The sequence below is a fragment of the Macaca nemestrina genome, chromosome 10 (genome assembly GCF_043159975.1).
Source record: "Macaca nemestrina isolate mMacNem1 chromosome 10, mMacNem.hap1, whole genome shotgun sequence".
In the NCBI taxonomy this organism is placed as follows: domain Eukaryota; kingdom Metazoa; phylum Chordata; class Mammalia; order Primates; family Cercopithecidae; genus Macaca; species Macaca nemestrina.
Genome location: NC_092134.1, coordinates 137187043 through 137203792, shown reverse-complemented (window position 1 = coordinate 137203792; position 16750 = coordinate 137187043). Strand labels below are relative to the sequence as shown.

The following is a 16750-nucleotide window of genomic DNA, read 5'->3' as shown; positions in this document are numbered from 1 at the left end:
TAAAAATATGGGCCTGAAGGCATTTTAGAAAGGTATAACTTCCTAGGTAATGACAGGAACAAAAGCATAAACCTTCCCAGACACCAAATACTTGACATATCACATTTATAAATGAAAAAATAAACAATTATAAAATATGATGATGAAGGAAGATCAAACACAAGATGGCAATAAGTGAGAATGGGCTTAACCTGTCTACTAAAATGAAAAGGTTTTCAAATTCAGCTCAAACGCAAGACCCAACTATATGCTATATAACTAAAATTCAGAAAGGCTAAAGGGACAAAGGATATCAAACAATAAGAAAACAGGGATGTAGATTGTGATATCAAAGTAAAATTCTAGCCAAAAAAAAAGCTTAAATGTGACTAATAAGAGCATTCTGAACAGTGTAATTCACAATGAAGCCATAACAGCTGTGAATATCTATGCACCAGACAACACAGCAACCATCTTCACAGAGCAAAAACTATAGGAGAAGCAAGGAGACATTGGTAGACAAACTAGTAACAGGATACTTTTACACATCCCTTTCAGAACCAGATAGATAAAATGAGGAAAAGGTAAGTAAGACTATAAAAGACATAAACATTAAAATCAAAATATATAGCTCTCATGGAGCGGGGGCAGGAAGAGAGCAAGGGATCTCAAATTCTACACCCTGATAATAGAGAATACACTTCACAAAAATTGATCATGTATTGGATCACGAAGAAAATAACAGTAACTTCCACAAAGTAGAACTATTACAAATACTCTTGTCAGAGTATAGTAAGATTAAAAACTTTTTAACTATTGTTTAAAAAGATCTTTACACTTGGAAATTTTTTTAATTTATGATATAAATCCTGGGTAAAGGGGGCAATAAAAACCAATAGTACAGAATTTTTTTAAAAAATAATATACTACATATCAGACTCATTGGGATACATACAAAAGTGGTCCTAGGAAAATTTCTAACAGTAAACATTCCTGTCAATAAAAATTAAAAAAACGAATGAAATTCCCAGTTCCAATTAAATAGAAAAGCACAAAAGGTAAAGTAAAAAAAATTCAAGGAAAGAAACCATAAAACAGCAAGGATAAAAGCAGAAATCAATTAAGGTAGAGAATATAAAAACAAACATAATTAATAAATTGAAATCGATTTTTTAAAAAATCCAGAAAGACAAATCAAGAGTTAATTTGATTAAGAAAAAAATAGACATGTATACAGATTAAGAAATGACAAAGGAAAATCATTAAACAGAATTTTTATTATAAAAGCTTACTGTGAAAATTTTACTTGTACCCTAGAATATATACAAACAAAAAATAAATAAAATTTTAATTTAAAAAGACTACTTTGCAGACCTCTAATGTGAAAATCTAGATGAAACGGATAAATTTCTAGGAAAATGAAGATTAAAAAAATTAATTCCTGTAGATAAAAGACAAATCTTAAGCATACCAATTTACATGGAAGAATTAGAGTAAGTTAGTAGGAATTAAATAAAGTTACTCCACCAAAAGAAAAAACAAAATACCAACCCCAAATGATTTCACAAGGAAATTTTCCTAAACTTCCAAAGACCTGATAGTCCCGATGCTCCATAAATTGTTCCACAGTACTGAAAATGAGAGAAAACGTCTTCAAGCTATTAATGAAACCAGTTTTAACACCAATATCTAAACCAGATGAAGACAGTATTCCCCTCGCCACAAAAAAAAAAAAAAAAAAAACAGGGTGGGAGACAGGGGGAAGATGGTGAAATAAGCAGCACCAAAAATCTGTCTCCGCACCTAGACAACAATAGCATTGGCAGAATCTGTCTCATGTAGTAAATCAACAGAGACTATCCCTGAGAAAGACCAGATGGTAGACTTACTAAAGAAAGACTTCAAAACAACTGTCTTAAAAATTATCAAAGAGCTAAAAGAAGGTGTAGACAAGATCAAGAAAATGATGTACGGAATGGAAATTTCAATAAAGAAATTGAAATCATAAAAAGGAACCAAAAAAGTTCTGGATATTATTGTAATCTTAGTTTGTGACATCACTTTTTGTTTTGTACATGATTTAAGAGACTAATGCATTAAAATATATATATATGTTTTTGAACACACAATGTATAAAGATGTGATTTTACGACATCAATAACTGAAAGTGTGTGGGGATACAGCTGCATAAAAGCAGAGTTTTGTCTGTTACCAAAGTTGAGCTGGTATATATTCAAAGTACAGCGTAATAACTTTAGGATGTTAAATGTAATCCCCATGGTAACCATAAAGAAAACAGCTATAGAATATACAGAAAAGGGAGTTAAAATGTTTCACTACAAAAAAAAAAATCAACCAAACACAAAGGATGACAACATGGATGAACCTTGAAGACATTATGTTAAGCAGAATAAGCCAGTCCCAATAGGAAAAATGTGTAATTCCACTCAAAAGAGGTGCTTAGAGTAGTCTCATTCACAGAGACAGAAAGCAAAACGGTGGTTGCCAGAGGCTGGAGGAAGAGGGAAATGGGGTACCACCGTCTAATGAATAAAGCATTTCAGTTTTACAAGATGAAAAAAGTTCTGGCAATGGATGGTGGTGATGTTTGCATCACAATGTGGATTTTCTTAATGTCACTGGATATATTCTTAAAAATAGTTAAAAGGATAAATTTTATGTTATATGTATAATAGTTTTAAAATTAGGTCAAAAATACTTATGTCAAAACCAATGTACTAAATAAAATATTACTAAACAGAATTCAGCACATTAGGAAATTCCTTCAAATAACATACCCTATCAATATATTTAAAGAAAAAAAAAACAAGAGATTATCTCCACAGATGCTGAAAAAGCCTTCACCAACACCAAAATTCCACAATCACTCTTAACAAAAAAAACACTCAAAAATGAGAATCAAGGTATATTTTCTTAATATGATAAAATATATGAGTGTGCACGTATGTGTGTGTGCGCGCGCAAGATACTCCACTGCTATTCAACATTGTACTAAAGTTTATTAATGGAATTAATCAAGAGAAATTAATTGGAGGCACAAAAATTGACACAGAAGAAAAACAATTCTATTTGCAAATGACACACCATCATACCCAGAAAACCCTAAAGAATTCATGATAAAACTCAATAATAAAAGAATTCAGTAAAGCTATAAGATATGGAATTAGCATATATAGATATATGTGTTATATACAGATATATATGTTATATATAGATACATATAGCTATATATCAATACCCTTTATATACACAAACAATAAGTAGTTAAATAATATAATGGAGAAGAAAAAAGTCTCACAATAGCAACAAAGAAGATTCAATACTTGGAATAAACTTAGCAAGAAATATGCAAAACCCAAGTGAGTAAACCTTAAAACACTTCTAGAAGACAGACAAATCAGCTTGAATAAGTGGACATACTTGTTCTCAGATAGGATGATTTAACATCATAAAAATGCCAGTTCTCCCAAAGTTAATGTATAAATTTAATGTAATTCCAATAAAAATACCAACAAACTTTTTATGGAGGTAAAAAAAAGTTGACACTAAAGTCTATATGGAAAAAATAAACATTAAAAAATTGCCAGGAAAACACTTCAGAATAAAACTTGTAGAGGTACTAAGTCCTACCAGACAATAAAACATACTATAAAGCCTTCAATGACAAAATATTAGAGGTATTTCCTCTAAGACAGTGTGGTAATTAAGACAAAATGTGGTTTTGGTATATGAATAGCTTACAACAACTGGAATCAGAAAATAAGTTCAGAAAAAAGCCCATACAAATATGAAAATTTGTTCTATGATTATTATTATCTCACATCACTAGGGGCAAATATTGACATGTTAATAAATAGTACTGCAACCTATATTACAGACAATGAGCTAATAATTCCAATATTTAAAATAAAGGATAAAGATTAAAACCCAATGGAAAGTAGAAATAATGAACAAATTTAGGGAAGAAAATAGACATCCAGCTTCAAGAAGCCCAAAAGACTCCAACTAGAACTAATTTAAAGAAGTCCACTACAAGATATAATCAATTTGTCAAAAGTCAAAGACAGAAACAGAATTTTGAAAGCAGCAAGAGAAAAGCAACTTTTCATATAAAAGGAGGCCACGATGAGACTATTAACAAATTTCTCAGCAGAAAGCTTGTGGGCCAGAAGGGAGATGGATGATCGATTCAAAAGAAAACAATGGGCAGCCAAGAATACTCTCTCTAGCAAAACAGTCTTTCAAAACTGGAGGGGATATAAAGACTTTCTCATGTGAACAAAAGCTGGAAGAGTTCATCACCACCATACCTGCCTTATAAGAAATGCTAAAGGGAGGTCCATCATATTGAAATAAAAGAATGCTAGGCAGCAACATGAAAACATATGAAAGGTAAAATTCCTTGTAAAGGTAAATATACAAACAAATATAGAATATTTTAATACTATAATGACAATGTGTAAATCTTTGAATTCTGGTATAGAACTTAAAAGACAAAGTTATAAAAATAACTATCATTATAAAAATCAATGAATACACATTAAAAAATGCAATGTGTAACATCAACAACATAAAGTGGAGGAGAGGGAGTAAAAGAGTAGTTTTTGTGTGCAATTGAAATTAAGTTGTTATAAACTTAGAATAGACTGTCATAAGTATAGGCTGTTTTATGTAAGCTTCATGGTGAACACAAAGAAAATATCTATAGAAGATACATGAAAGGAAATGAGAAAGGAATCAAATCTCATCATTACCCCCAAAAAAATCAATGAAAGCCAAAGAAGGGCAGTAAGAGTAGAAAAGAGGGACCAAAAAAGCTACAAGACAGCCTGAAAATAAACAACAAAATGGCAACAGTAAGTCCTTCCCTATCGGTAGTTACTTTAAGTATAAATAGAATAAACTTTCCAATCAAAAGCCATGAAGTGGCTGAAATGAATTTTTAAAAATAAAACAAAACAGTCAGGTGTGGTGGCTCACGTCTGTAATCCCAGCACTTTGGGAGGCTAAGGCAGGCAGATGATGAGATCAGGAGATCCAGACCATCCTGGCTAACATGGTGAAACCCTGTCTCTACTAAAAATACAAAAAATTAGCCAGGTGTGGTGGCATGCGCTTGTAGTTCCAGCTACTCAGGAGGCTGAGGCAGGAGAATCACTTGAACCCGGGAGGCAGAGGTTGCAGTGAGCCGAGATCACACCACTGCACTCCAGCCTAGGCAACAGAGCAAGATTCCATTTAAATAAATTAAATAAATTAAATCAATCAATCAATCAATGTAAAACAAGATCCAACCATATGCTGTCTACGAGAGAAACTCACTTTGGATTTAAGGATGCACACAGGTTGAAAGTGAGAAGATGGAAAAAGATATTTCATGCCAATGTTAACTAAAAGAGAGCACAGGTAACCATACTTAGACAAATTAGACTTTAACTCAAAGATGGTCACAAGAGACAAAAAAACGGACATTATATAGTGATAAATGCATCAATTCACCAAGGAGATGTAATAATTATAAATACATTGCACCCAACATTAAAGTACACAAATATAAGAATATTGGCAGAACTGAAGATAAAAATAGAACATAATAGTGAGAGATTTTAATATCTCACTTTCAATAATGGATAAAAATCCAGACAGAAGATCAATAAGGAAACAGAGAACTCGAGCAACACTATGGCCCAAGTGGACCTATCAAATACAGAACATTCTACCCAACAACAGGAAAATATACATTCTTCTCAAACACACAGAACAGTCTGCAGAATAGGTCAACATGCTAGTCCACAAAACAAATCTTAACAAATTTAAGGAGACTAAAATCATACCAAGTATCTTTTCTGACCACAATAGAATAAGACATGGCTAACAGAAATAATTTCAGAAAGTTCTCAAATATGTGGAAATTAAACAATACTCTTGAACAATCAATGGGTCAAAGGAGAAATCAAAAGAAAAATCAGGGCCGGGCGCGGTGGCTCAAGCCTGTAATCCCAGCACTTTGGGAGGCCGAGACGGGTGGATCACGAGGTCAGGAGATCGAGACCACCCTGGCTAACACGGTGAAACCCCGTCTCTACTAAAAAAAAATGCAAAACACTAGCCGGGCAAGGTGGTGGGCGCCTGTAGTCCCAGCTACTCGGGAGGCTGAGGCCGGAGAATGGCATGAACCCAGGAGGCGGAGCTTGCAGTGAGCTGAGATCCAGCCACTGCACTCCAGCCTGGGCAACAGAGCGAGACTCCGTCTCAAAAAAAAAAAAAAAAATCAGAAAATATTTTGAGAAACACAAAACTAAAGCACAACATAGCAAAGCTTATGGGAAACAGCAAAAGCAGTAAAAGGAAAGTTTACAGCAGTAAATGTCTACAGTAAGAAAGATCTCAAACAAATAACCTAATTTTACAACATAAGGAACAAGAAAATGAATAAACTAAGCCCTAAGTTAGCAGAAGAAAGGAAATAATAAAGATTTGAGGAAAAATAAATTAACAAACCTTTAGCTAGATTAACCAAGACAAAAAGAGAAGACTCAAATAAAATCTGAAATGGAAGTGGTGATGTTACAATTGATAGCACAGAAATAAAAAGGGTAGTAAAAGACTACTAAGAACAACTACACATGAACAAACTGGATAACCTAAAGAAATGAATAAATCCCCGAAACATACAACCTACCAAGACTGAATGATGAAGAAATAGAAAATCTGAAAACCCCCACAATTAGTAAGGAGATCAAATTAGTAATCATGTAATCTCCCAACAAAGAAGAGCTCAGATGCTTTCACCAGATAATTCACCAAAGATTTAAGATTTAAAAAAGAATTAATGCCAATCTTTCTCAAACTCTTCCAAAACACTGAAGTGGGAAACCTACTTTATGAAACCAGAATTACCCTGATACCAAAGTCAAAGACTTTACATTAAAAAAAAAAAGTCAATATTCCTGATGAACATAGATGCAAAAATTCTCAACAAAATGAGAGCAAACTGAATTCAACAGCACAATGAAAGGATCATACACTCTGAGTAGGATTTATCCCTCAGATATGAGAATGACTCAACGTCTAAAAATCAAAAAATGTGATACATAGCATTAACAAAACAAAGGATAAAAATCATACTATCATGTCAATAGATGCAGATAAAGCATCTGTCAAAATTCAAACACCATTTCATGATTAAAACATTCAACAAACTAAGAATAGAAGGAAATTACCTCAACAAAATAAAGGCCGTTTATGAAAATGCCACAGCTAACATCACACTGAATAGTGGAAAACAAAGCTTTTCCTCTAACCAGGAAGAAGGCAAGGAGGCCCACTCTCACCACTTCTATTCAACATAGAGAAGTCTTAGCTAGAGCAATGAATCAAGAAGATATAAAAGTCCCAATCAAAAAAGAAGTAAAATTATCTCTATTTGCAGATAACATGATGTGTAGAAAACTCTAAAGATTTCACCAAAAAATTGTTAGCAAATTCAGCAAAGTTGAAACAAATTCAGTTGCAGAATACAAAATCAACATACAAAACTAGTTGTTTCTATACACTAACAATGACCTGTCCACATGAAAAAGAATGAAATTGGACCCTTATCTTCTATCATACACAAAGTTAACCCAAAACTAAACTTAAACACTGATATGTAAAACCTGAAATTAGAAAACTCCTAAAAGAAAACACAAGAACTTTGCAACATCGGTCTTGGCGACGATTTCTTGGATATCGTTGCCAAAATCAAGGCAACAAAAGCAAAAATAGACAAGTGGGACTACATCAAACTAAAAAGCTTCTGTGCAGCCAAACAATCAATCAACCAAATAAAAAGGCAGCCTACAGAATGGAAGAAAACATTTGCAAACCATACATTTGATAAAGCGTTAATATCCAAAATATATTAGGAACTCACACAACTCAATAGCAAATAAATAAATAAATAAATGCAAATAACCCAATGTTAAAATGAGCAATGGACTTGAAAAGACATTTCTCCAAAGAAACATCCAAAAAGTCAATTATATGAAAAAAGAATTCAACATTACTGATCATCAGGGAAATGCAAATCAAAACCATAAAGAGGTATCACCTCATACATGTTAGAATGGCCATTACCCACCCACCCCCCCCCCACACACACACACACACCAAGAAATACCAAGTGTTAACAAGAATGTGGAGAAACGGAAACCCTTGTGCATTGATGGTGAGAATGTAAAGTGGTGTAGCCACTACGGAAAACAGTAAGAAGGTTCCTCAAAAAATTAAAACTAGTATTGGCATATGACCCAGCAATCCCACTTCTGGGTATTCATCCAAAAGCATTGAAATCAGGATCTCAAAAAGAGACCTGAACTTCCATGTTCATTGCAACATTATTCACAACAGCCAAGAGGTGGAAATAATCCAAATGCACACCAGTGGACAAATGGATAAAGAAAATGTGATATATACACGCAATGGAATATTATTCAGTCTTTAGAAAGAAGGAAATCCTTTCATATGCCACAACATAGATGAACTTTGAGGACATTAAGCTAAGTGAAATGAGCCAGTCACAGAAGGATAACTACTGCATGAACCCACTTATAGGAGATATCTAAAATAGTCAAATTCATAGAAGCAAAAAGCAGAATGGTGGTTGCGGGGGTTAGGGGAAGGAGAAAAAGGGAAGTTGCTGTTCAATGGGCATAGTTTCAGTTACACAAAACAAAAACTTTTAGAGATCTGCTGTACAACTTGCAAATAGCTAACAATATTGTATTGTACACTTGCAAATTTATTAAGGGGGTAGATCTTGGGTGTTTTTATCACAAATTTTCTAATGGAAAAATAGGGAAAGGCATGAGCAGAAAATTCACAAAATTAAACCAAAAAATGGCAATTAAACATATGAAAAAATGTTTAACTTAACTCATCATTAGAGAAATGAATTTCAAGTATACTGAGATGCCATTTCTTTCCTGAAAAGTAAGAAATTTGCAAAAACAATAAAATAAAAACTGTAACCACACACTCCCTCAGCAAGGCTGTGGAGAAGCATGCACTCTCACACCTCGCTGATGGAAAAGCAAACAGATGGACATTCCAGTTCTGCACAACCACATCTCACCTGTCAGATGACAATCTGGGAATATCTAAGGGGAACTTCACACGCACTTATCTTTTGACCCAAAAATCTCATTTCTAGGAATCTACCCTGAAGACACACCTCCAACCATATGAAAATTCGTATGTTCAGGTTTACTCATTGCAGCATTGTTTGTCATTACAAAACGCTGGAAACAGCCTAAATGCACATGCATAGAAGAACAGTTGGGTAACCTGTGGTACGCAATAAAGTACTAGGAAGCTCTCTTTGAAATGACATCGAGTAATTTCCAGGATATGCTTTCAATCAAAACAGGCAAAGCTCTTTGTACAGAGAAAAGCTGACCATACCCTCTTTCCCAGAGGCAGACAGCCCAAATTGGGACTGGGAGGTGTTTTAACTCTAACCAAATTCAAAGTTTTGATTATTACACAAGAGTGGGTATCTAATTATCAATTGAGACTTTGTCTTATGACTTAAAAGTAACTATAGATTTCTTTATGAATAAACAGAAATAACATAAGGTCTGGTGGAGTTTTCACCTAGACCAAGAGGGAAATTTATCTCCCTAAATAAATTCTACAGGGAGAGTGAGCTATAACATACAGTTTTGATTGCATCCCACCAGTTATGTCTGTTCAGCATAAAGGTTACAATCCACTGCTGAGTCATGGTCACCATAAACAGTCATTTCTCCCAAACATGAGACAGAAGGCTAACCCAGCCCACGGATGAAATGCTCTCCGCAAGTGTACATGAGATGGATTTTAAATATTTCCTCCTCTTAATCCAGGCCACCTTGGTAATGTACTGTTGCTATAGGTGTGGTTGGAGAGTTTTCTGGGAAGTGTCTCTCTCACTGCTATACTTCCACTGCTACACCCTGAATACATAGATTCCTAAAGGTTGACTTGCCAACAGCCAAGCTGAGCACTGACCTCAGAAAAGCAATTCTTCCTTCTGGTTATGCATATTCTGGGGAAGTGCCTTCCAAAGACAGAGAAAGAGGGCAGTGATCCCTGAGACTGGTTGAAAGCATGTCCAAAGAGCACAGGAGGAAAGGAAGGTGAGTGAAGGTAGCACTATGTATGTGGTGATGAGGGAAAGGGTACTTCTGGGCTGGCTGGTGCTTGCTCTACTTTTCTGCACAGCCAAGCTAAAAGCACTGCCCCTTTGACACTGCCCTAGCTGGAGAAGCAAAGGACTCACAGGGGCAGGTCCAGCGGCAGCCACAGGTCTCTTCCACTTTAACAGGGGACTGACTGTTGGGGCATGAAGGCCTCAGCCCCCGGTCACAGTTGACCCGATGACTCTTCAGTAAGGTCTGGCCATCTGGCTGGCAAGTCACGGTGTGGCACTGGTCTGGCAAGGTCCAGATGTCCCCAGGCTGCAGAAGCAAACAGCAGATTCAGGCAGGGAATAAAGATGAGGTACTCCAACTCTAAGCCTATCTGCCAGATAACTGACTCCTAGAATTGAACACAGGCCTACACAGCAAGGAGGCCTCCTGTACATGAGACGGGAAGAAAAACACAAAATGTACAGATGGACCCTCAAAAACAACATAGTAGTAAGAGGAAGCACTGGACTAAGACCAAAGTAGGAAAAATTAACCAGTGGGAACAAGAGCCCCAAACACATCTCTAAGAGCCCCAAACACATCTCTAATCTTTCTTTCAAAGTCAACAGAAAGGAACTTACCCTCCTCTCATTCCCATCCTCATCCATGCAAATTCTAACAAATCCTGCAACAGACACAAATATGATCTTAGTTCCCATCTTTCACCCAGAAATTCTGAACCATTCACTATGTCTGCTAAAGCAACCTGGTCTAGTTTTTGAAGTCATCTCAACTCTTCTGAAAAGAAGCTGAACAAGGTTAACAGTGGAGACATAGGGACACAAGGCTAAGAGGTGGTCATCCCGTAGTTCTTCAGACATGCTCTGCGGTTATTAATAATTATGATGCCAATAACAGTGATAACTGGCAATAACTACAGCTTACACTGTCATTATCTTAGTTCACATGTAGATCATGCCAGGGAAGGGGAAGGTGGGGAGACGAAGCAAGATCCTGGAAACCTGAAAGAGATCTACTTGAAGATTCCTACCAAGAGACCTGCCATCTCTCTGTGCAGCTATTAGCTATTAAGTCAAACTTTGCATAGAGCAAATTTTACCCTTTAAGGGCAAACTTGCATTGACTTATTCCCCCTGAAGGACAGTAGCTCTATGCAGGTTCTGACTTACAGCTAGTAACGGGAAAATATACAAACCCAGCCCCAAAAAGCATGTGTGTGTGTGTGTATATATGTGTGTGTATATACATACATATATGTGCATATACACATATATATAAAATGTATAAGGCCGGGCGCGGTGGCTCAAGCCTGTAATCCCAGCACTTTGGGAGGCCGAGACGGGCGGATCACGAGGTCAGGAGATCGAGACCATCCTGGCTAACACGGTGAAACCCCGTCTCTACTAAAAATACAAAAAACTAGCCGGGCGAGGTGGCGGGCGCCTGTGGTCCCAGCTACTCAGGAGGCTGAGGCAGGAGAATGGTGTAAACCTGGGAGGTGGAGCTTGCAGTGAGCTGAGATCCGGCCACTGCACTCCAACCTGGGCAACAGAGCGAGACTCCGTCTCAAAAAAAAAAAAAAAAAAAAAAAAAAAAAATGCATATACGTACATTTCATAAACATGTAATTCATATACATATGTATACACGTATATATGTATACACATATGTGTGTGTGTGTATATATATATATATATATTTTTTTTTTTTTTTTTGAGAGAGTCTCACTCTGTCACCCAGGCTGGAGTGCATTGGCACAATCTCAGCTCACTGCAACTTCTGCCTCCTAGGTTCAGGCGATTCTCCTGCCTCAGCCTCCCGAGTAGCTGGGACTACAGGTGTGTGCCACCACACCTGGCTACTTTTTGGATTTTTAGTAGAGATGGGGTTTCAACGTGTTAGCCAAGATGGTCTCTATCTCCTGACCTTATGATCCGCCCACCTCGGCCTCCAAAAGTGCTGGGATTACAGACGTGAGCCACCACGCCTGGCCAAAAGCATATTTTTTTTAAGTTTCTAACCTGAAATCAACTTAAACTCTGGTACTTTGATATGAGTTGCCACGTTATTGTATTTCTAAAGCCCTTTATACCCATGTTGAGGGTGAGTCTAGGCCCATGGGGAAGAAGACTGTATCTACAGAACGCTGGGGTTCCTTGCTTATGTCTTCTGATTCTTTTGTCCAAGATCCCTCCTACACAAATAAGCTCAGGCTCTCTCTGCCAAGTCCACATGGACAATTAGAGTGGGAAAAGGACCATACACAGAAAGCTTTCTGCTGGCCCCATGAGGGTTTGTGGTATAAACCTCCCAGGAGCAGAAACTTAAAAAGTCCTGGTCTACATAATAATTTTCATTCAAGGCCAAATCTTACGCATGGGCACCCCCAGGGTCTCTTGAATAGTGCTTTTGTTTCTATGGTGGGTTTGTTTCGGAGCCTTTTTTTGAGAGAAGAAAGGTATTATAAGACTCACCAGAGCACAGTTTGTGGAGGAACGAATTGCCCAAGGTGACCATGGTAGGGAGGTCTTCGATTCGCTGGAGCTTCACCACGTTAGAGTTACCTGCTGGGCCTGCCAAGATCCTTAGCTGGGCTGCATCGTAGCGATCTCCAATTCCAATAGGGAATACTGTCACTCCTAGAGTTAGCAAAGAGACAGGAAAGGATCTGTGGGCAAGTAGGCTCAAAAAGGACTGGCTTGACGTTATATCCAGCATCTGAACAGAGCCTCATGTTTTCCAGGCTGGTCACATACACCAGCCCTACGAGGAAGATATTCAGTCAACAGATATTAATGAGCTCCTACTCTGTGTCAGGTACTATTGCAAGCAATAGGATACAGCAGTGAACCAAGCATATAAAGTCCCTCCCTGTCCCCCATCCTCATGGATAGACAGACAACACACACACAATCAAAGTAAATACATAGAATTTCAGATGTGGATAAATGCTTAGGAAAAAAACAAAATGAGATGAGGAGGATGAGAATGCCCAGGGCTGAGGTGTGGGTGACTGTTGCATACATGGCAGTTGGAGAAGCACTTGGTGAAAAGATGGCATCTGAGCAGAGACCTAATACAAGGATGGAAGGAGCCAAGACGATATCTGAGGGAGGGACATCCCAAGCACAGAGAAGAGTGAGTGCAAACGCCCCAGAGCAGAAGTGTGACTGCATGCTCCTGGGGGCTGGGGAGAGAGGGACAAGCAAGAGAGGGAAAGGGCATGGATCAGGCAATGCTCCATTGGCCATGGTAAGGACTCACTATGTTCTGTGAATGAAACAAAGCCAGCCAAGACGACAGAGCAGAGGCACAGGAGCTGACTTTGATTTTAAAGGGCCACTGCAGCTCCTGTGCTGAGAATGAGCTGCAGGGGACAAAGGTAGAAGGTGGGGTTCCAGTTAAACAGCTATTTCAATAGTCCAGGTGAAAGATGATGGGGACTTGGATTGAGGTGACCCTGGTGGACATGGTGTGGAGTGGTGTAACTCTCAATGTGTTTTGAAGATGGAGCTATAGTTTATTCGTGGCTTGCATGGAGGTATCAGGAAAAAGGAAGAAGAATCAAGGATGCTGAGCTTTTTGAACTGAACAACTGGAAGGCTGGAATTGCCCTTTTCTAAGATGAAAAAGACGGATGTGAAAATCAGTTTAGTTTTGCCTGTTAGAGCATGCAAGCTGAATTGAGGAGATATGAATTTCAAAGAGATGTATAAATATATTTAGACCCATGACACTGAACTAGACCACCAAGGAATTGGTGTATGTAAGAAGAGAAGAGAAAATATCACGGGGCTGAGCCCAGAGAATGTGCATGCTCATTTACACATGAGAAAGCGAGGCTTTGGACAGTTAAATGACTTGCTCTGGATCATGTCCACTTCCTCAAGACCACAACTGCTTCCTTTCCCAATGAAAATCTTTCTTTGGATTCTTGATACTAAAGGAGAAAAAAATCTCCATCCTGAAATTCCTCAATTCAGCTCTCCAGAAATTTCTAGGAATTTGCAATGTGCTTCAGGTTGGAGCGGATTTTCTACTAGCAGCTTTTCAGTTATTGTAAGTTTGTTATATTATCCAAATATTTATCCTTTCCCTTTTAGTGTCCTTTACCCTAAAATCATAGATTTCATAAACATGTCACATTCATTCACTCAACAAACATTAAATGGTCACCTATTTTGTGCATCATACACAGATGATACAAAAATAAGCAAGATCTTCCCTTGCCTTCAAAGAACTCCCAGTTTTTTGCAAGGAACAGATACGTTACAAATGATACAATACAATATGATTTGCACATTTTGAGTAGCTCATATGTGATGTAGAGAACAGAGCAAATAACTTTCTCAGGAAGAACATCAGGAAGACAACAGAGAAAAGACAGGGTTCTGACAGCACTCCTAGGCAGGGTTCTGAAAGATTAACTGTTCTCCAGGTGGCATCCTGTTGATATTAAGAACATGATGAGCACATGTTCTCATGGAGCACAAGGCTGGACATGTGGATCCTTTCCTCTCCTACAGCATGATCCTTTGTTTCTCCATCCATTCAACCCTGCCAAGCCCATTAGCCTGGTACCAGGAATGAACTCTAAATACATGAAAGTCCCCATTGGTTCTCAAGGCCCCACAATGAATCACTCTGGCCTCAGACATGGCATTTTAGTAAAAGACCACGAATCCTCCTTTAGAAAGGAAGGGCGTAGAGGTAGGATCACTCCTGGACACAAAGGGAAAATGTGGAGAAATTAAAGGTTATAATTAGTCATAAAGATGTAGTATCAACACACACTTATTATTGTTTGGTTTCCAAATCACATTGTGATCGGATAATTTCCTGCTGTTTGATACCAGGACAGAGGTCGGTACTGAGTATATTTAGTATCAGCCACAACATCCAAAAGTAACCCCAGCCCACTTTTAATCCTCTATCATTTCTGAAGTCTCGCTCTCCTGAATTGAGGACTGTACACCAGATTCTTACTGTTGGATCTGGCGGCATCAGCTGCTGCATCCACCGCATCCACAGAGACGTCCATGACCAGGATGACCACCACCTTCGAGGCTCCCGGCCTGGCACCATGCATTTCTGAAGTCAAGTATCGCACAGCAAAGCCCAAAGCATCCCCTGAGGATGGAGAACAGATCACGCCAAGTCAGTACTGGCTGCGGCTGGACACCCTGTCTCACGGAGGATCCTTAAGTTACTCAAAAGCTGAATGATTCAGAGACTCCGAGGAACACCCAGTTGAGATCTGGAAGAGACCTGGAAGAGCATCTAGCCCCTCACTTTCCAGAAGAAGAAACTAAGGCCAAGGAGCAAAGTGACTGGCCGAGGTCACACAGTCATTTATGCCAAAAATTAGAAGCAGAATGGAGGTTCTGCATCCAGCCTGTGGCACCAACGTTACCGATTTGGCTGGGGCCTCCCTCCCGCTGCATGACGTCCACAAGGCTCAGCAAATGGGCTTTCTCCAGGGCCACGTTCCACGGCACATCAATGGTGGTGATGCTTCCATACTGGAGCACTGACACCTGAGTGAGATGAGGCCCTAAACGGAACGAGAAAATGGGGATTATTCTGAATCAACTGGAGCCCCAAAAAGAGCCTCTTCGTCACCGGCTGCTTCAGGTGCCTTGCTCACTCACCTATATTGGCTTTTGAAATGAAAGCCTTGGCAAAACTCTTCATTTCATCAAAATAAGCAGCTGGGAAACTGGAGGAGCCATCTAGGAGAAGGATCACGTCCAGGGGCTGGCTGCAGTCTGCAATGACAACCAGGAAGGTGAGCACACAGGTGCCAGCAGGGACACTGGCCGCCAGGCCTACAACCTGAAATCCAATAGGATCTACAGGGCACGCTGACCACGTAGCACCACCAAGGGCAGGGGAGTGCCTTCATGACTGCAAGGGCAACGTGGGCCAGGGAGGAGGGGATGGGAGAGATGGAGTTCCTGGGGCCTGACTACCTCAGGATTGGAGACATTGAGAAGACTCCGATTCTACCCAAAGGAAGTTTGAATGTCTACAAATAAAAGCGGCAGGCATGGACTTCCTCAGTAACAAGGGGCCACCACTTTTCTAGAATTGAGTAAAATACTGGCCTGGCAATACAAGGAGACTGCAAAAGGAAATGGAGCGGCAGCCCCTCCCTGGACAATGGGCTGCTGTCCTCAGATCTTGCAGGGCAGGTGAACGTACTGTGATTATTCCAGCTACAAATGCCTAGTGCTCCTCTTAGTGTCTGAGCACATCTGAGATTTGATGAAATGATGTAATTGTTGCTTTCCGCAACAAAAATATTACAAGAATTTAAATCTATGAACATGAATAAAAACAAAGAAACGAAAGTACTGACAAGTGTGAGACTCAAAAGATACTAAAAGATACTAAAAGAAGGCTAGTTAATCTGGGATGGTCCCAAACACATTGAATAAAGATGTTCAGGAACTAGGAATGGATTAGACGCCAGTGTCAGTAAAAGGTAGTAATATAGCAGTGCGAGCAAGCATTTTTTTGAGTACTTGTCATGTGTCAGATACTATTTTTAAGCACGTAGATGCTATTATTAT

At 38.6% G+C, this 16750-nt stretch overlaps 1 protein-coding gene across 2 annotated transcripts in view; it reads right to left on the bottom strand.

The window, feature by feature from the left end:
* Positions 1-16750, bottom strand: part of LOC105484247 (von Willebrand factor) — a 186210-nt gene that overhangs the window by 52121 nt on the left and 117339 nt on the right. For both annotated transcript variants that reach the window (XM_071072329.1, XM_071072330.1), the window contains exons 29-34: positions 15827-15943; positions 15589-15729; positions 15162-15305; positions 12650-12814; positions 10796-10839; positions 10304-10481 (exon numbers count right to left, since the gene is read on the bottom strand). In XM_071072329.1, the coding sequence (XP_070928430.1) occupies positions 10304-10481; positions 10796-10839; positions 12650-12814; positions 15162-15305; positions 15589-15729; positions 15827-15943 (789 nt within the window). The remainder of the gene's footprint in view (positions 1-10303; positions 10482-10795; positions 10840-12649; positions 12815-15161; positions 15306-15588; positions 15730-15826; positions 15944-16750) is intronic.